The sequence below is a fragment of the Ascaphus truei genome, chromosome 2 (assembly GCF_040206685.1).
Source record: "Ascaphus truei isolate aAscTru1 chromosome 2, aAscTru1.hap1, whole genome shotgun sequence".
Taxonomy (NCBI): Eukaryota; Metazoa; Chordata; class Amphibia; order Anura; family Ascaphidae; genus Ascaphus; species Ascaphus truei.
In genome coordinates this window covers 343,474,326-343,495,124 of record NC_134484.1, presented here as the reverse complement: position 1 = coordinate 343,495,124, position 20,799 = coordinate 343,474,326, and the positions used below count along the sequence as shown (strand labels likewise).

The 20,799-nt window shown below is 42.7% G+C and overlaps 1 protein-coding gene across 7 annotated transcripts; it reads left to right on the top strand.

The window, feature by feature from the left end:
• The first annotated feature begins 5,582 nt into the window (after nucleotides 1-5,582).
• On the top strand, nucleotides 5,583-14,186 carry LOC142487427 (uncharacterized). 7 transcript variants are annotated; one of them, XM_075586756.1, is made up of 3 exons: nucleotides 5,583-5,737; nucleotides 11,146-11,296; nucleotides 12,164-14,186. In XM_075586756.1, exon 3 carries the CDS (start codon nucleotides 12,252-12,254, stop codon nucleotides 13,143-13,145), a length of 894 nt encoding a protein of 297 aa, XP_075442871.1. In that variant the 5' UTR covers nucleotides 5,583-5,737; nucleotides 11,146-11,296; nucleotides 12,164-12,251; the 3' UTR covers nucleotides 13,146-14,186. The 7 variants fall into 7 exon arrangements, with proteins under 7 accessions (XP_075442871.1, XP_075442873.1, XP_075442877.1 ...); XM_075586758.1 differs by lacking the exon at nucleotides 5,583-5,737 and adding an exon at nucleotides 5,741-5,831; XM_075586762.1 differs by lacking the exon at nucleotides 5,583-5,737 and adding an exon at nucleotides 5,802-5,901.
• The last annotated feature ends 6,613 nt before the right edge of the window (nucleotides 14,187-20,799 follow it).

Genomic DNA, 20,799 nt, shown 5'->3' with positions numbered 1-20,799 from the left:
GGGCAAATCTGAAGCACCAGAAGGATGTGACCAAGGATTGCCCCAGGGAGGGGTGTGTTGGCCATTTGGAGACAGTAGAGCATTTTATAAAGGATTGTAGCTTCTCACAGGCAGTTTGGGAAAAAGCCTCGCACAGACTAAGAATAAAACATTTACATACACAGACATATGCAGAGATAGTGTTTGGGTTTGCTTCTACATATCTGGGTGTTAACACCAGCACCCTGAGAGTGATCAATGCCACCATTTTGTATCACCTTTGGATATCAAGAGTTCTTGTGTCCGTAAATAATAAAGTACTTTCTGAGGAGGAAACATTGCAAGGGATGGTTGCTCAGATTAGAGGGCAGAAACAGAGGGAAGAAAGCAGAATGGAACAGAAACAGTGGGAAAAACTGTGGAGAAATGTAAATATTTGAAATAATTGCACTGAATTTGTGTTCTATTGTTTTATTTGTATTTTTATTCCCCTGCCGATGTAAATATGTAATGTTTTGACTGTTTCTGTATTGTACATGTTGCATGTTTTTCAACAAATAAAATCAGAGCACGCTGCTATGTGAGCTGCTAGCCAGACTGATTCACCAAACTAACTCTTCCATCCAAAGTAAGAATTGTTCATTTGTTTTTCCTGACTGCTTAAAATACACTTACGGTTTGGTAATGGTTTAGCCAGCCAGCCTGCTAGATAGGTCGTGAGTGTTAGTCAGTTCTCCCAATGTGGAGCAGGATTTGTTTTTGTTTAAAGGGACAGTGTACCCACATGTTATGTTATGCTGTGGAGAAATAAAGCCACTGAACGTTTTCAATATCCTGAAACTATACGTGTGGACTGTTCCCTGACCTCGGCTACAGGCTGTCCTGCCACAGGTACCCTCCGGTCTCCCCACGCTCCCGGTTTCCCCCCTCCTTACCCTTAGTGTAACGCAGGGCAAATAGAGTTGCCGGTGGTTCTCGCCCCAGGGCGCCGCCATGTTAGGTGTGCGCGCGCACGAGCGCAGAGTCGGGCATGCGCAGAAGCGGCAAAGGCCGGGAAGAGCCCTGGAAGGTTGTGCATGAGCGGGGCAAGGTCGCGGCGGGCATTAGAATCGCGCAGGCGCAGTGCCCTATGCGCACGCGGTCGCAATGTTAATCAGGCAGCTCAAGGACTACAACTTCCATGATGCTCAGGGAGGAAGCTGCCTGGTGACTTACGAGAGCCAATAGGATGGCTTGATTGCTTCTGGAGGAAGGAAAAGACTATTGCATGCTGGGACAGGAAGTGCAGTGAAGACCAGGAGCCTGAAGCTGCAGGTTGGTCCACGGAGCAGTGCTCCAGGGACTAGGCCAGAGGTCAATCCCCCAGGGCCCAGTTAGTTCCCTGAGTCATGTATATGTGATCTGAGTGTTTGCTATAGGGAAGGCCTTAATGTAGAGACCCTTTCATATAGCATTAGAGAGATATTTGCTGCAGGACATTGCCTGAGAGCCAGTGCAGCCTGAGTGCTGAAACATACGCTGAGTCCTTAAAGAGACAGTCACTCAAGGATCATCCGGCTGGAGATCCCTCCCCTGGGGAGACAGACAGTGGATTCATTCCTGCCCAGAGCAGCACGGTGCAGCGTGGGATCACTGTGCGGTGTTGCTGAGTCCCAAGGATTTTCCTGATCAGGAGCAATGATCAGGGAGGTAGTATAACAAGTGCACCAACGGGCCCCAACACAGGGAAGCGCTGTCCCTCACATTCACACTAACTTCCTAGCTGGTGGACACTAGAGTTTAAGTGCCCCGGCACCCAGGTACACCAAGGAATAGGTGATATCAGGACTCACACTAAGCACCCACTCAGTTTCATATGCGTGATGCTGTGTATGCAGAGTAATGCTATGTTGGTTATATGCTAAGGGTTCTAATTATTCCGGTCAGTAAATACTGTTTATCCAATCACGTGTGGTATTGTATATGTGGGTTCTGATAAGGGCACACTCCCACCGTTGGGATTCCTCATAAGTGGAGGCGCTGCACCGAGTGCAAGTACACCCCAGGCTCCCAGTGGCGGAGGCTCAGGCCTCAAGTTATCCTAACAGGTGGCTTTAAAGACGGCTTTATTGCACAATGATTCCTGTTCACCGCCTGATGTACTCTTTGCTGATTTTGTTGCGCCCACTTCAGGGACAGACGCACCCCTCTTAGATTTCCCTGCAGTACCTGATGTGCACATTCCTGTTTCCTATGCACCCGCTATGAAGGCGGGCGTGCGTCTTTTTGGTTGCCTTTCGGGGTCTGGTGATTCCTCTGCTTATTCTGTGGCCCCCACCGCAGAGACGGGTTTCCTGCGCATTGATTTTCTTGCAGAGCCTGATGTGTCTACGGCGGATTCCGGGGCTCCCGCGTCCGGGACGGGATTGCTGCTAGCGGATTCCCTGGCATCTGGGCTGATGCTTTCCGATGCCCACCTGCCCATGGGTACTGACCTCCTGCTGTCGGCCAGTCCAACGGCAGAGAGCTGCTTCATCACCTCGACTGTTGTGGATGGGTTTGCAGTGTTTGGTTGGACTGGACTTTGGTGGGAGGATTGTGTCTGTGCCTTTCATTGGGTCCCCTCAATCTTTGCCCATGCTGTCCTGTGACCAGATTCAGCCGGTGGCAGAGAACTTTTGCATGCTGGTTGGAGTGTTATAGTTGCTCCACCAGAACTTTTGCCTAATGATTCTGACCAACCTACTGTGCTTCTAAATCCGTTCTCTGGAACTACTACAGAGCAATTTGCATTCTTCGTTCAGCCTTAGATGGGCTTATGCAGCCTGAGTACCCAGCTTTGCTACCACTCTGCATGTCCAAGAATTCTGACTCGCACTCTGACTCACTAAGAATCGGTCTTGCCTCAGGCCTGCTACAGTCTAAGTCAGAATGGAACAATGGTGCTCAAAGTGCTGTGTGTGTGCTTCTGAAGGGAGGGAGACACTGGGTATTAAGGTATTGTGCATTGGTATACTCAGTCCATAATAATAGGGGTGGGGACACGAGGAAGCCCTGAAGATTGGGGAAGTTGTCCTAGGACACCCTCCTTCACCTCATTGGGATAGCCCCTTAAGAGTACTCACAGTCTGTTCACCTCCAGAGTCTCCCTTCCAATGCGTGCTGCTATGTAAACGAATTCCAGAGATGTAGGTGTGTAGCGCACAGCATCCAACAGAGAACAGGTCTGGCAAAAACTTTCTTTATTGGCAAGGCATAAAAATATAGCAGAAGTTGACAAAGTGCTTTGCACGAAACGCGTTGAAGGGTTGCGCCCCTCTTTTTTATGCCTTGCCAATAAAGAAAGTTTTTGCCAGACCTGTTCTCTGTTGGATGCTGTGCGCTACACACCTACATCTCTGCTACAGTCTAAGACATTAATGCAATAATTCCAGGTCGCCAAGATTTTAGTTTAAGCCAGATCTTGATCGCCCAGAGGTCTCTCCTGAAAGGGGGGGTACTGTAAGATTTCCAGTCCAGGCTTTGGCTGGAACCCGCCCTTACCTGGCTGCTGTGGACATTTTGATCACTGGCGGCCTGCTATATTGGCTGCACCTGTTTCAGGGCTTAAATAGCTGTCAGTGACTTCCAGCGCCTGCCTGAGCATTGTATGCATTTCCTTGTGTGCCTGGGCCCCTTGTATTGTGATTCCTGAGCCCTCCCTGTTCTTTTGGATTCCCTGTTGCCGACCTCAGCCTGTTACACTGACTTCCGCTCCTGTGTCACCTGCTTTGACTCCAGCCTGTATCCGGACTTGCACTTTTGCCGCCTGCCTTGACCTCTGCCTGGATCACGACTACTCTAACAGGACTCTGTCCCCTGGCTCTGGTCGGTGATCTTATACCCCTACCTCAGCCCCTGCAGGTCCGCTTCCTATTCAGAGACGAGCAACATTACACCACTCCGTTCTCTCCCCCCCCTGACTCCCACTCCATTCTCTCCCCCCCCTGACTCCCACTCCATTCTCTCCCCCTCCACTCCCACTCCATTCACCCCCCCTCCACTCCCACTCCATTCTCTCCCCCTCCACTCCCACTCCATTCACCCCCCCCCCATTTCCTTTCTCCATCCCCTCCCTCCTCCATTCATTCCTCTTTCCTCCCATTCATCTGCTCTCCTCTCCCCCTCCTCTCTCCCCTATCTCTGGTGATGCAGCCCCTCTGACACTCAAAAGCAGGGCCAGCGAGAGGGTGGACAGCCGGTACTGGTGCCCCAGGCCCGGTGGCAGCGGGGGGCCCGGTGGCCGGACAAAGCAGTTGCCGGCGGGCCCCGGCTCTCCCCACCTGCAGGCTTCTTCCTCAATCTTTGTCCCACGCCGGGCCCTCTGACGTCAGTGTGCGACGGGCCTCTCTGACGTCGGCACGCCGAAAGTGAGCTTGGCCCTGCTTCCGGTGCGCGGCGCCATAAGTGGGCTGGCAGGCGCGCGCTGAAGTCAGAGAGTCCGGCGTGGACAGAGATAGAGGAAGAGGCCTACAGGTGGGGAGAGCCGGCAGTCACATTCACCCCCCCCCCCCTGGCAGTCAACCCCCCTCGCAGCAGCCCCCTCCACGGCAGTCACCTACCCCCTGCAGTCATCATACACCCCCGGCATTCACCCCCCCCCTTCCTGGCAGTCACCCACCCTCGGCAGTCACCCCCCCCCCTCCTTCCCTGTCAGCCACCCACCCCCGGCAGTCACTGGGCCTGGCCTGACCATCAGGAAGGTAAGTCTATTTTTATAATATGTATTGTTATTTTAATATGTACTGGGGAGTGTGGGGGTCTTTTTACTGTGTAATGGGGGAGTGGGGGGCCTTTTTACTGTGTATTGGGGGAGTGGGGGGCCTTTTTACTGTGTAGTGGGGGAGTGGGGGGCTCTTTTTACTGTATATTGGGGGAGTGGGGGGCTTTTTTTACTGTGTATTGGGGGGGTTGAGTGAGAGTGGGGTAAGTAACGGAAGGTGGGGGCAAGTGAGTGAGGAAAAGAGGGAGTAGAGTGAGACGCAGGGGAGAGATATAGATGCAGTGTGAGTGAGGCGGAGGGGAGAGAAATATATGGGAAGAGGGTGGGAAAGAGGGGGCTCGTGAGGTGTGAAATGAGGGGGGGGGGGACATAACGCTAGTCCTGGGCCCCAGAAATCTGTCTGCGACCCTGCTCAAAGGGTTAAAGCAACTGAGAGATTAAAAACTGATCTGATGGTTAGCTGGTTATACCACTTCTCATGTGTGTCTATACATATATACAAATACATTCTAAAATATGCATTTTAAATAATACGATCACAATAACTGTCAGTAAAAATTCCTATGTGCTGTGTGTAATTGTGAAGCGCTTTGGGTCCCATTGGGAGAAAGTGCTATATAAAATAAAGTTATTCTTATTATCTTGGCATGTAACGTAGGAAATTGCAGGTGTTGCAGAGCCTCCCTTAGGAGGTGTTAGTTGCTTGGTATCTCCTCTATCCTGCACTGAGGTAGTATATTAAGTGTATCTATCATTTGCCAAATATTGAAGGGTCTGCACTGTCCCTTTTCACTCTTGTCCTTTGCAGGACTGTCTCTTTAAATCTTCCCACAGCAACATCAACTCCTCCCCATAACAAGATGTGTGCTCTGTGATAGCTCAATGTGGTCTGCAAGCTGAAGCCCTGCATGCGAGAGCAGGGAAATATAAAGAGCCTATCAGGGGAGCTGCTGAATGCCAAGCAGAGCTGCTGGGAAACAGAGGCAAGCAGGAAGTGGGTGGTTCAAAATCTATCCGGTAAGTAGACGTGTCTAAATACTGTACGTGTATGCTATGCAAAGAGTGCTGCTTAACCAGGGGAGATGTAGTGTATGTAACGGTGTCTTTAAAGGTAGTACTAACATGTTTCCTGCTGTGTCAGTTGAAACGGCTGCTGATTCAACACTGCTGTAGTAGTAGTAGTAAGCGACGCCTATTTATTATAATGTTTTACCAGGAATAATAGGCTAAAGCTGTTACATTTTGGGCATAATTGACATCCCTGCTCTGGTTACAATTCTGGACATTATCAGCTGTGTGTGTGTGTGTGTCTGTTTGTGTGTTTTTTTTGTTGGTGTACAGAGGGGGGGGACTGCAGAGTTTGTGTTTGTGTGGAGGCAGCACAGTGTGTGTATTTATAGATTGGGGAGGTGTGTGTGTGTGTGTGTGTGTGTGTGTGTGTGTGTGTGTGTGTGTGTATGTATAGATGGCTGCAGTGTTAGTGTATATAGAGGCGCTTTAATGTATTTACAATTTTACTTTAAGAATTTTTTTTATATACCTATACAAAAATGTCTATTGATGAGAAAAGCCTACTTTTAGCCTATAATGATGTAACCAGGTCCCCTGGTTCAGCTGCATTCTCCCTCCGGTGCAGGGAGGTTGATGCTGGGCGAGCATGTCGCCGGAGACTCGCTGTGAACACTGCCGCAGGGCTCTGCCATGACAGGAAGGCTCGCGCATGCGCAGCAGAGCATCCGACGGACATTAGAAGGATCGCGCATGCGCCGTGTGAGCATAGCCGTGGCCGTCTGGAATTAGCTCCGCAAGGGGAACTACAAGCCCCAGCAGCCCCTGGGGCGAAGACCACATGGGGGAATCTAGCCAATAAGGCTGCAGGATTCTCGGGAGCACGAAGTAGTTACATTTGGCGCGCTCAGGGAAGTAAGTCAGTTGGAAGCAGGACAGAAATGAGATAGGTAATGTCCAGGGAGCAGTGCTCCGCTGGACTAGGCCAGAACACCCCCCCCTTAGGTCCCAGCTAGACCCCTCACTATTGGCTCTTGTGTTGTAGGGCAGGCCCAAGACAGGGACGCTTTCCTTAGCACACTAGTGTTAGGTAGCACAGCGTTGACGCACGCACACGGTGTGCGCGGCCTACATCTGTGACCAAACCAGGTCATCCACTCAGAGACTATCTTTAAGGTGGGATGCTCCGGCTGGAGGCCACCCCACGCGGAGGCGGATCTTTGGTGGAACAGACGGATCGGTTGCCTGTTACCCAGCGGCACCTGGGTGCTTGAGCCCCGGGAAAGTATCCCTACAAGTGCACCAACACATCTTGTGGCAGCACTGCTACACACTTGGGGGTGGGTGTGGCTATTAAAGCCTGGACACTGGGACACTGGTGCCCCTGCACCCAAGTACTGTGGGGATATTCAGCGGGTCGGTATCCAATATACTGTATGTGTTATGGTTGTTTATATGCATTGTTCAGTAAATACTGTTGCATATAACCTGTGTCATTACTGGGCATATTGTCTTTGAGGGGGCATCCTACTGCGTAAGGATCCCTCTCAGATGGAGGCGCTGTTAGTAGATACTGATACACACACCACATGCTCCCCGTGGCGGAGGATCAGGCCTCCTGTTTGCCACGCAGGTATTAGCAGCACACGTAGTTTCCCTGACACAGGGGAAAGGGGGCTACAATAGTAATAATCCCCTTAGAACAGGGCATTACTAACCAATAATGCCCTGGCTGGGCAAAAGTGCTTCGGCTTCGCCTTGGGCCTTCAACTCTTCTAGCCAGGGCGTTATTGGCCAGTAATGCCCTGTTACTACCTGTTCTTCTGGGATTATTACTTAAATAATACATTGAGAGTTACCTCCTTGTTTTCAAATGTCCTGGACACAGAGTTATGATAACAATACCTGGCTACATCAAATGAACAGAGGTTATACATTCAATTCACAGACAAGTACAGTATAATGCAAAAGTCGATACTGTTTAACAAAAAAATTAAAATACAATAGGTGTGAAGTGGGATTTTATTAAGGGGTTGCATTTAGAATCTATTAGGCTGCAAAAGAAACCTGATAATATAAATAATAAAATGAAAATGGAAAACAATCTTGCCAAATGGCGACTAATAATACTGCATCAAACCTATTAGTAATGCAATATATCACACTCAGTCCCGAAGTAGTGGAGAAATCCAGGGTAGAGTTCCAAAGTTTGGTAGCTGCTCACCAAAGATGGGCCAAAAAGCTTCTTTACAAATACCTAAAAGAAAAAAACAAGCAGAGGCGCATACCATAGTGAACTTAGGGAAACTTATGGCCTGTACTCCCTGTCATGAATCAAAAACACAGGCAAGCAAAATTACTATGCAAATTGTGTGCACATCTCGTCAACATTTCAGTCCTTTATGTTCAGACCTTTTTTGAGCTCCTGATGGTACCTGTAGGTCGGGACTCCTACATTGATGTGTATGTTGTCTATTTACCTAGTGTGTTCTGTTTTTGCCTATCTTTCTATTTCCAATTTTAAAAAGTGGTTTCAGTATTCAAGATAATAGGCCTACATGTTTATGCTTGTATCTGACACATGATTAATAGTTTGCTGCAGAGTATCTTTCATTCATAATACTATATAATTTTTGATAGAGTTGTTGGTTGTGATACCTAACTACCCTGAGTTCTCCATAGATTAAACTACAGGCAGTCCTCGTTTTACAACGCTACGCTTTACAACGAATGGCTTATCTAACGCTATGCAATGCATACCTATATTCATTTTTACAACACCAAAACGGCTTATCCAACGCTCTTACGACGATTTGCAACGTGTGTGTGTGTGTGTGTGTGTGTGTATATATGTGTATATACATACATACATAAGACACACAAATGAAAAGGACAAAGACAATCCCCTTAGTAGCACTCTAAATTACACCTAAACTAATCTATAAAATAAAGATTGTTTAAAAGAAACAGATGCTCCGCCAATTCAGAAAAAATGAACAAGATTTTATTGATTTAACAGCAAGACACACTAACTTAAAAACATGAAAGTACTAAAGACAGCCTTTGAAAATATATATGTATCAAAAATATAAATAGAGGACTACTAATAAAATACTATCAGTATTACAAAGAGAAGAAAGACTAAAATGTGTCTAGATAAGATTTAAATAGTGACAACAAAGTAGTTTAGTCTAACATAATAGGCAATACAAAATATATTCCCACTGACATATATACCTAAAAATGATAAATCATTGCGTTGGAAAAAGTATATAGTCAATGACCCAGTATATAGCCAGGAGAAGAAATCAATATGTATACCAAAAACAGGGGGGGGGGGGAAAGGAGCACACAGGGAAAAATAATATAACAATAATAATAGTTATACCCTGAACAGCATTTCCCAAAAATGAAAACAATAAGAACTGATGCAGCAAACAAAAAATATAACTAATAAAGACATATTAGCAAACAGAGTCATGCATATTGAAAACACCACAATGCGCAGAACTGCAAGGACAGGTAATGCCCAAACAGTAAGGAGGGTAATACTCAGCTGCAGCTAGATTGTGTTGAACGTATGTCCATATCGTTTGTACAGGATGTGTTTCCAAAGTCTGCTTATAACAGGAACAAAGAATAAAGTAAAAGAGTGTTTACTTTACCACAGCCTTTATGTAATCTTTATTCTGAGGGACTTACGATGGATCTGATGCAGCATTTTGGACTTTATTCTTTCTTATTGTTTTCATTTTTGGGAAATGCTGTTCAGGGTATAACTATTATTATTGTTATATTATTTTTCCCTGTGTGCTCCTTTTTCCCCCCCCCTGTTTTTGGTATACATATTAATTTCTTCTCCTGGCTATATACTGGGTCATTGACTATATACTTTTTCCAACGCAATGATTTATCATTTTTAGGTATATGTCAGTGGGAATATATTTTGTATTGCCTATTATGTTAGACTAAACTACTTTGTTGTCACTATTTAAATCTTATCTAGACACATTTTAGTCTTTCTTCTCTTTGTAATACTGATAGTATTTTATTAGTAGTCCTCTATTTATATTTTTGATACATATATATTTTCAAAGGCTGTCTTTAGTACTTTCATGTTTTTAAGTTAGTGTGTCTTGCTGTTAAATCAATAAAATCTTGTTCATTTTTTCTGAATTGGCGGAGCATCTGTTTCTTTTAAACAATCTTTATTTTATAGATTAGTTTAGGTGTAATTTAGAGTGCTACTAAGGGGATTGTCTTTGTCCTTTTCATTTGTGTGTCTTATATAGTTTTCACTATCCCCTAGCACCATCAGGTCCCATTTAATCTATTTACTGACTTTATTTGGGGTATATATTTTATTTCACCCTTATAGTTAGTTATAATTAAAGGGCTTGAGTTAACCTTATATACTAGGTGTTGAGCAACTTTTTCCTTCTGTGTGTTCTATACATACATACATACATATTCACATAAACAACGTCGTAAGAGCGTGTATATATATATATATATATATATATATATATATATATATATATATATATATATATATATATATATATTATACTATACTATACTATACTATATTATTTATTATGATATATATATATATATATATCATAATAAATAATATAGTATAGTATAATATAATATTTTATATATATATCTCCTATCCCATAGCTTCTTTGCATACCCAGCTAGTCAACCCCACACTGATGAGACCCATTAAGATCGAAACAGCTGTCTGTGGGTGGTTTTCTGGGTATGCACCTTAACCCAGGCTGTGACCATGCAGCAAGCTTAAGCCTATAGGGAACCATGTTTAAAAATGGTTTTTGAAGCAAAAGGTGGCACTGTGTGCTCATTTGCATGTCATTTCCCAGAATCCCTTGTGGAAGTGCTGTATGCTGGGTGATAATGGTGAAAGGTGGGGTTGCAGACCTGCCTAAGACATGCAGATGAGCATACAGTTGTATTTGTGTATATATATATATATATATATATATATATATATAATACAGTGTATATACACTATATAATTTATGTGTGTGCTGCATATCTTATTGCCTGCATAAAATATTTGGTGTATTTTAGTGTTAAAAATGCCTTCAGGAACGGAACCTTTCATTTAAACAGTGTTCCTATGGGAAAACGTGTTTCGCTTTACAACGCCATTTTGAGTAACGCATTGTGTCGGATAACCGAGGACTGCCTGTATAGTGTATTATAGAATATAGCTTTTGAAAGCTCACAGGTTTTTTTCTTACAGTGTACTGTCATTGTGCACTGATGTTGTTTATTACACAGGAAGTATTAAAGAGGATACAGTTAATAGACATGCATAACTAATTGCTCTAGCTACTTTAACTCAAAATAAACCTGACCAATATTCCCTACTCTTTTCCATATGGCAGCACAGCGGAAGATGACAAGTATGCTGTTCTGTAGTAGGAGATACCAAAGAGGAATGAATGCTTTTCGATGAACACAAGGTTCTCTGGTGTGACCAGTATCATAAAGGACTTTACAAGTCAAAGATGGCTGCATTTACTCTAGAATGAAAAGGTAAGGCTATCTATAATTTTTTCATGGTAAGGGTGAAGAAAGAAAGTAATCCATACTCCCATAAAAAGAGAACAAAAAAAATGGAACAGGCCTCGCTCCCACAGGTCAAGTGTCCTCAGAGCATGACAGCGCTGCTTCCTATTGGATAACCCCAGCAGCCATCTTTTTTTTTTTTTAACTTTCATTTAATCGGCACATAAATGGGTAAATATCTTAAACCAGATGAACTTGGTTCATCTACAGGGGACTATGTGATAACAATATATGGTATACATGCTTAAACAATGTTGGAAGTATGACAATTTTTAATAAAACAGTTTAGTGCAGAGTAAATGATTACTTCAGTATTGAGTGATACACTTTTTTTTTTAATTTGGACTAACAATTGATATTATAAGACACTTTAGAGTTTTGTTTTTTTCCCTCTCTTCCTCAGGTCAAGAATATACTGAGGAAGAATAGAACTCTCAAAAGCATATTTGATATGTCCATGTTCAACCTATGTTACATTTTGACGACAGATACTTATCCTATGTATTTGTATTTACGGTATTTTGATCCAGAGAAAGGCAAACAAAATATCAATTTAGTCCAAATAAAAAAGGTATCACCTAATACTGAAGTTCTAATTTACTCTGCACTATCACAACTGGACTCGACATAGCTACTGTATTTCTAGTTACAGTAAGTCTTTTTATTTTTTTAATAAATGTATTACATTACATTGTACACTTTTGGCCCTTAAACTAATTTTCCAAAAGGCAGTTTAAAAAATAAATAACTAAATAGAAAAGCCTATATAGTGTGTTTTTCATATAAACCAACCCAGGTTGAAGGAAATCTAAAACTATTTAACATGTATCCTAGCTAACCTGTTGCAGTCTGAATAGAAGCATTAGCAGCTAAAGTAGACGGCTAGTGGCAAGACGGACACCGCATTGAGTAAGTCAAGGCCATGCTGGAGCGACTGAAAGAGGTGTGGCCAGAGGACATTGTACAGCAAGAATGGGAAGCGGAACAACTGGAGGAGCAGGAAGAATGGTTATTTGAGCAAGAAGAGCAGCAGGGGTGGCCATTAGATGAGCCGGACATGCCGGAATACCCACCATATCACCCAGAGGATGATGGATGGCAACCTAATGACTTGCAGGAGCAGGAAGAATGGCTATTGGAGGAGCCGCAAGAGTGGCCATTAGATGAGCCAGACATACATCTATCCCCTCCAGACCAGCCAGAGGATGAATTGTCTGCTGATCAATTACAGGAGCAGGAAGAATGGCTATTGGAGGAGCCGCAAGAGTGGCCATTAGATGAGCCAGACATACATCTATCCCCTCCAGACCAGCCAGAGGATGAATTGTCTGCTGATCAATTACAGGATCAGGAAGAATGGCTATTGGAGGAGCCGCAAGAGTGGCCATTAGATGAGCCAGACATACATCTATCCCCTCCAGACCAGCCAGAGGATGAATTGTCTGCTGATCAATTACAGGAGCAGGAAGAATGGCTTTTAAATGAGATGAAGAAGCAGCAGGAGTGGGCATTGGATGAGCTAGACATGCAGGAATCTCCTCCATACCAGCCAGAGGATGATGAATGCCAGTTTGAACTAGAAGAGGATGAGAAGGCATTTCCATTATGTAAAGCTGAGGAACAGTGGGAATTGCTGGCTGACCAGTTGGAAGAGCATCAGGGCAGGGAAGATAACTTGTTTGCAGAGCAGCAGCAAAGGGCAATGAACATGGTAGAAGAGCAGAATAGTTGGGAGGAGGATGAGAAAATCTGGGAGGACTTGAGGGAAAACTTTTGGAGGCTGGAGAGTCGGCGCCAATTGCAAAACGACCTTTGAGAAAAACAGGAGAAGTGGCACGAAAGTTTGCTAAAGGAGCCACAGACTTAGGCATTGGATTCGCAGGAGGATCAGGTGAGCAGGCTCACTGGAAGAACAGCAGTTAGAACTTTGTTGAGGTGGTGACGAACCATCTATTGGAATTTGTAGTAGTGTGAGGCATTGTGAAGGGGAAGACACAAAAGCTCATAGCAATAGGTGTGAAATAGAGAAGCAGCAACTGGAACCTGTAGGACTGTGATGAAAGAGCAACAGGTGAAGCTTATGGTACTTTGGGTATAGTGGAGGAGCAGGATCTTGACCGTGTAGTGTATAAAGGAGCACAACTGGAGCTTGCAGTGGGAGGCATGATAATAGAACAGCAGCTGTAGTTTTATGGGGCTGAAATAAAGGAGCAGTTAATAGTTTATGATGACGGGGCTGGAAGAGAACATTGTAGTAGTGGGGACGATGGAGAAGATGCATATTATTTTGTAAAGGTATGAGAAATGTCAGCTAAGGTTTTTGTTAGTGAGAAATCCAAATAACCTGTAGTAGAGGTATGTTGGATGGGCAGCAGCTTGAACTTGAGGGAAATAAAACTGATATAATAAAATGTGGATATCAGAAAAGCCGTTGGGATAGTAGGGAATACTGGAACATGTGGTAGTGGTGAGGGATATGGAGAAGTGATCTAGCAGAAGCAACTGGAGCTTATGCCAGTGATGGGCATGATTTTAAGGAGCAGACTCTGATGGGGTGAATTGGAATAGAGAGCTGGAGAGTAGGGCAAGATAATGGTTCTGCGGAATAGTAAGGGAGAATGTGCAAAACTGTACTTTGTCTGGTTTGACTTCTTTTATTAAAATAATAAAATAAAAAAATTGTTGCCTAAATCATTTTTGCCAATAGAATAAAGATTTGACCAAAGATTAAGTATGGCAGTATTGTACCCAAAGATTAACATGAAGCTGTCACTCTTGGTTTGTAAATGTTACAGATAAATGTGTGTAAAAAAAAAATTCTTTTTTTTTTTCCTCGTCATCCCCAACAATTAAACCTTTCTTACTTCTCCCTAAACCGGGATTGTTAATGGTCTCTCAATGTCTGGTGACACCCCCCACATTCCCTGTGTGCGTGTGCCAGTTTTAACACAAAAAAAACTACAAACGGGAGTGCCTCCTGATATTATGACTTTTTGTTGGCCTCCAGTTTGCATACTAACCCACCACCATCTCGTGTCTGCCAAGAACAGTAAAAGTCCACAGTCTTCAGGGGACTACAGAGCAACTGAGATGGGTTAAGGAAAGAAAATATATACAAAAACAAATGTCAAGCAACGTTGATTTGTTTTAAAAAGCTGTTACTCTGATGATCTTGCTTAACACCTTTTTTTTAAAAATATCTATTTCCTCATTTATTTTTAAAAAAAATGGTTTAAATTATGGAAATTGTTGGGAGACTTTACAGAGGTAGCAGGTGAGGGAATATGTGTAGTAGATTACGGTGCTTGGCCACAATGGTTGGTAGGCGTGGGTGTAGGACAGTAGCCATGAGTGGGCTGTTGCAATGCTTTGTTTAGGAGGCAAATTTTTAAGGTTTCACTTAAACGTGGGGAAAGAAGGTGCTTGGCGTACGCTGAGTGTGATGGAGTTCCACAAGTATGGGGCAGTGAGGCAAAAAGGTTTAAGGTGAGGGAGCAGTAGCTGTTAAAAGGGTGGACAGGAGACAATTATGGGTAGAGCACATGCGATGTGCAGGCGCATAACGAGAGAAATGTTGCACCTTACAGCTTGGAGACTGAAATGGAGATTCTAAGAAGACATGGTTCAAGTATCAGACACACTGATAAAGGCTATAAAGCCAGTAATATCTATAATCTGTTATTGACTTTTGGTCAATTTTCAGATCTTAGTGCATTGGCAACGTGAAGTCACAACTAGCATCGATCCCGAACATCTTAGTTTCTTCAGGAAAGTCAATAAGGGTCTCAGTCATTTGTCTCTTAAAGTCCAAGTGGCAGCACTCATCGTCTTTCAGGCTCAAATTACAAACCAAAAGTACTGGATATTGGTGAATTAAAAGCAACTGGAAAAATAAGACCAAAGACCTTAGATCCAGTCCCTCAATAGCATTTAATTCTCTAAGACTACAGATGCCAATAACATAATATACAAGAAAAAGAAATCCCAGTTATGGGAACTCGAGCCTATTAGTGTATAAAACAATGTAAGGAGAATTAAAAACCAGCTTTTAAAAAGTCTCAAACACAACAAATATTCAAAAATAACAGCACAAATAAAAATACAAAATGTGGTGACGAGGTGAACAACGAGAAAATGGTGCTTCCAAAGTTAAATGGAGACTAGCTTGAACGGCAACAATGATTGAATAAGGTGTTGCTCAGTTGATGCCATAAAAGTTGTAGGAACAATACAATATTGTACTGTATAGCAAATTTAGGTTGATACAAATATCAATAATTATATGTGCTTACATATGGCACTATGATTAACCCTAGCCTAGAAGGTACTAGTGTAGAAGTCAAAAACACCAAATATATTAGATGTACAGGTAAGGAGAACTGCAGGCGGGTAACAAACCTGCAGCCTCCTATACCTGATATTGTAGTTAGATTTGCTGTAAATATATGAAGAAATGTAATCATGTAGCTTGTTAAAGATAAGTCCTTCTCAGTCTCATATATTACATAGCAGGCAGTCAATAAGTCTGCTGGACCTATAATAGGTACAGGTTAGTACTCTGATATACCAGGATAATTAGAGGATCAGTATGACCAGGTGTCTATACAAATGTGCCTCAGTACAGCACCATAAATAGACTTAAATAGTACTAGTGCAAAGGCAGTAAATATAGATTCATTAGTACAGTGGTAAGGAGAAAGGGGGACTTCTAAAACCGCGAACAGGTCAGAAGTCTGTGTCCTACCTTCAGATGGGCTGTGTCTATTCCACCTCAGGCCATGTGCTGCCATTGGACCAGGAGAAAATAAGTTATCGATTAAGTAAAATGTCCATTTCCTTTCCCCCCCCTGTTCAATGTGTATTCCTCACAAATTAGCCTGGAGCTTACATTGATATGGCTGCTACTAGCCTCAGAAACGCATCTGAGAAGAATAAAATGACTTATTTTTCTGATATGGCCCTTTTGTAGTGTGTAGGGAAAGAGCCCTGTTCAGACTGGTGGAGAAAGTGAGAATAAACTGCAGGAGTTGCCTTTGACCACTGCAGACTTTGGACTTTTTAAATTAAAAATGTAAAAAAAAAAAAAACAGCTAGGAAAAAAAGGTTGGTAACACCTGCTTCAAAAGGCATCACATTGAGCCTCACTTTTAAAATGGGGGAGGAGGGGCTGCCCCTTTAATATGTTACGCCAGAAATGGAGAGAAAGTCATACAACACTGAAGCCTATGTTATTCAAAAATGTAAAACTTAACTTTCAACGAACATTCAAAGAGAACATTGTGAATGTCTTGGTGGTGAATATCTATGGTTTGAAGGGTAATGCCGCACTCCCCAAGGGAAAAAATGATATAAATACCGGTGCTCCTGGGTCAGGAATCTCTGTTAGGTTCTCCCGATACCATGTATGAAAAGAAAAACCCTGGGCACTGCGGATTTCTGCATTGAAAATGTATTAGCCAATAGTTGACGTTTCGGCCTCAAGGGTCTTTCTCAAAAGCAAATGGCATAATGATTATGCAGAAATCCGCAGTGCCCAGGGTTTTTCCTTTCATACATTGGTGGTGAATACACCAGCGCTTCAGAAACTTTCTTAATGTTTGACAAAATAAGGCTTTATTCATTCATATTTTTTTTTTTTTTATACCAAATGTATGTCTCCTGGGCTGGGTAAACAATATGGAGGTTTAAATCTCCTGCGGCCCGGGTGCCAGTTGAAAGCTGCGTCATTTAAAAAAAATAAAATGCAAAATGCTTGGAATGCTCCCTTTTAATGTCTTTCCTTGACTTAGGCCATTTTGATGGGATTTGATACTTCCCAAATTCGCTTTACCTACAGTATGATCTGCTCAAAAATTCAATACAGTTTTACAAATGGGAAGATCACATGAACTTTTTAGCCCAAAAAGTTTGGGTAAAATTGACAAGTCAAAGCTAAATAGTCGAATTACGCTAGAAAGTCCCCACCTGATATACCTGGGAAATAAGCTCATTTTAAATATGCCAACAAGCCAATAAATATGCAATTAGCTTTTTTAGCAGCTATAACAGGTGTGGTCACGAGTGTCTCTCCATGTGTTTTATATACTTCCCAAAACACTCCTATATACTGTAAGTCAATGGCTAGACTAATAAGTGGGTCTCTCTCATTGGGTGCGCTACTAAAAAGGTTTTGTGCTCTCAGGTTTCTGAACTGGCAAAAATCATCAAACATGTACTATTTGACACAATATGTCTTTCACCTTCCTGGCCATTGAAATTTCAGAGACAGACCAAGAAACTGGTGTGTGTGTGTGTGTGTGTGTGTTGTGTGTGTGTGTGTGTGTGTGTGTGTGTGTGTGTGTGTGTGTTCCAATCTCTTTATATACCACCACAATCGTTGATTTCCAACTCATGGTGACGATCAAATCTGTAGCAAGACCATTTAGTCATGCAAAAATTCTTTTTTTTATAGAACAAAAGGCAAAAAGGCCTAGTGCTACACCTAAGTTGACATATTAAATAGTAAAATACTTGTCTGTATATCTTCTCATAAGGAAGGGTCATTTAGTTAAATTCTTTAGCCAAAGTATTCTAAGATTATGAGAAGATATAAAGATAAGTATGTAACTATATAATATGTCCAGTTAGATGTTAGCACTAGGGCTTTTTGTCTTTTGTTCAATACATGAAGTCACAATTCTAGTAACAAAGTATAGTTCTAAAATGATTGAGCAAAAGATTGTGTGGAGCACGTTTGCAGACCAGGTTGGTGATTGACAGATCACTAATGCGGGTGCTGCAGGAGAAGATGGAAGAGATGGTCATTGGTTCAAGTTGCAGAACAAGTCTGGGAGGTGTCAGGCAATTTCAGCCTGCAAGAAAAGAATATTGGCCTGCCATTGGGAGATAACCGGTCACTATTTTGCACCATAATATATACAATATATCTAGAGCTATGGTATACCTAAGTATGGTGGCATTTCACACTGTCATAAACATATTGGTCTGTGATAAAGAAATATTTGAGAATCCATGGGTGATGGGTTTAATATTGTGATAAATTATTCAATTACACTGACCCCCAAAACACCGTATGCTAGCAGTAGCTAGCCAATAGCCACATGGATTTGAGAACACATCAATATTTGGGAGATAGTGTAGGGAGCTGCAGTGTAAAACGTTCATCCTGTTATTCCTGACCTATCAGTGCTTTTCTGCTGTTCTGGAACAGTACCAGGTAAATCAGGACGATCTTTATACTGACAATTGGCAGAATTTGATACATAATATAACCTACTACACAAGTACCTACTTTTTTTTTTTTTAAACTGCCTATTTTTTATTTATTTTTTTCAATTTGGACCGTCTCAAATTAGAATTTTATATTTTAAAACATCTGATTATGATAAAATGTACATATCTGCATCTTCTGTCATTTAGATATGTACTACCTCTGAGAATCTGCACAAACACTGCCAGTAAAACCAAACAGGTTGTAGGAATCAGTTCATGCATAGCAGGTACCTTTGACTAATGGATCATATTAGGTTTGCATGCAACGGTTGAATCTTTTAATCAACCTTTCCATGTAATCATTATAGTTGTGTCTGCTTAACTACTTGTAACTGGACTGAAATAATACAGTTTGTTCTGCAACTGCCTGAACCAATCTTGTATACCAGGGACCTTCAACCAGTTTTTCAAATGGGGCAGAATAGAAAACATTTAGGAGTAGAAGGGCCACAAACATACTAGGTTTTAGATACATTTAAAGACTTAAAAATTACAATATGTCAACATTTTGCAAGCATGTAAATATTGGTACCATATATATATATTTACGTTAACTTACAAATGAGTTTCTGTGTGAATAATTGCACTTTCTAAATTTTCATACTACTGTAGTTCCTTGGTCAGCTGGGCGTCCGAAGGCCTTTAGTGGGCCACATCTGACCCTCGTGTCGCCAGTGGAAGAGCCCTGATGTACGCTTTGCTGTAAAGCAGAAGTATTTAAGAAATCATGCTTGATATCCGTTGCCTTACATTATAGATATATTTAGCCCCCCCCCCCTCTAAAGGGTTACTAGTATGTTTAGCGTGTACTTGGCACCACCCTGTGGTGTCATGGGTGTGACGGTGAAGAGGTAGCCGGGCTCACTCGTTAAGCCTGTTTAGTTACTGTACCTCTGATCCATGTTTTGGGGTTCAGGAGCATCAGCTCTTGGACCCAACTGTTGTAAAAGCAATACCTCTAATTATGTGACAATAAAGATTTTTTGTGTTTTGACCTTTCCAGGGATGCCAGCAAGCAGGGATTGCTGTGGTATGAGGTTCGGGGGGGGGGGGGGGGGGGGGTGGTGGAGGGGTGGGGGTTGCAGAGAAAGTGTTGACAGATTGTGTCTATCTAGTCAGGGCCCAGAGTTGATGGTTCCCCTTAAAAATGTACAAAGGAATCAGGTTGGATGCCCGGATGCATGTAGACACATTTTCTTGGTAATATATCCCCTTGAAAATGCTTGCGCGACTCACCACTTCAGCACAGACCAGAAAGGTAAAAGGGGCATAGGGATGTGAGGTGTCCCTGAAACAGTCAAGGGGTCCCTAGGTTAATGAGGATACCCAGTAAATGCCCAGGTCACCCAGAACCTGTATAGGGGTCCTGGGGGTACTCCAATCATCAAGGTTGTGAGGGGACTTTTAAAAGTCCAGTCCTAAGTTTATTGTATAGAGTGTGGGGAATATGGCTAGTAAGACATAACGTGCAGCTTCTTATTCTATTTCCCCTAACCAAAAGACTTGGGATATTTTTAAAGCGTATATTTTATGGAACAGTGTGTTTTAAAACATATGCTTGTGCACAGAGATGAAAGCCCCCAGAGCATGTCCAAGGTGTCAAAACCATTTGGACAGCAGGGTAGGATTCAAGTATCCACATCCTGAGATCAATAGACACCCTTTGCATTTCCATTAATCCCTCCAGACTGGCAGGAGCCTGCTACCATGGGAGAATTGAGGGAGCCAGAGTCAGAGGTGTCAAATTGTCCATGCCCCTTGGTTCATTCAGATTTCCAGGTAACCCTGTTGTGTCTACCAGCTTGTCTCTGATTGGCAATGGGGAAATTTCTCACACTTTGGATTGAGCTATAGTATTTTTTGAATGAAAGTCAGAGGTATTATAACCCCTTCCCCCATTAGAGAGAGTGTTTTCCAGTGTTCTCCAAGGTCTCTCAAAGTTTTCTAAGATTCTAAGCACCAAGTGAATTTCAGCCCTTTGGAGAGAGAGGGGAGCTGGGGCGTTTGGAACTGCAGGTTGATTTCAGTTCCAAGACTTTTTAGGGCAAGCTTTGGATTTATTAGCCCCTACACCTAGGAAAGTATCGTTTTTCAACCCCAATTCCCAAGTAAGTGTGTCTTTTTGCTGTAGTTTGTGTAACATTGTATGTTTGCCTTTTCCTGTGCATAAATTTACAAATTCATTTCATTAACTCGTT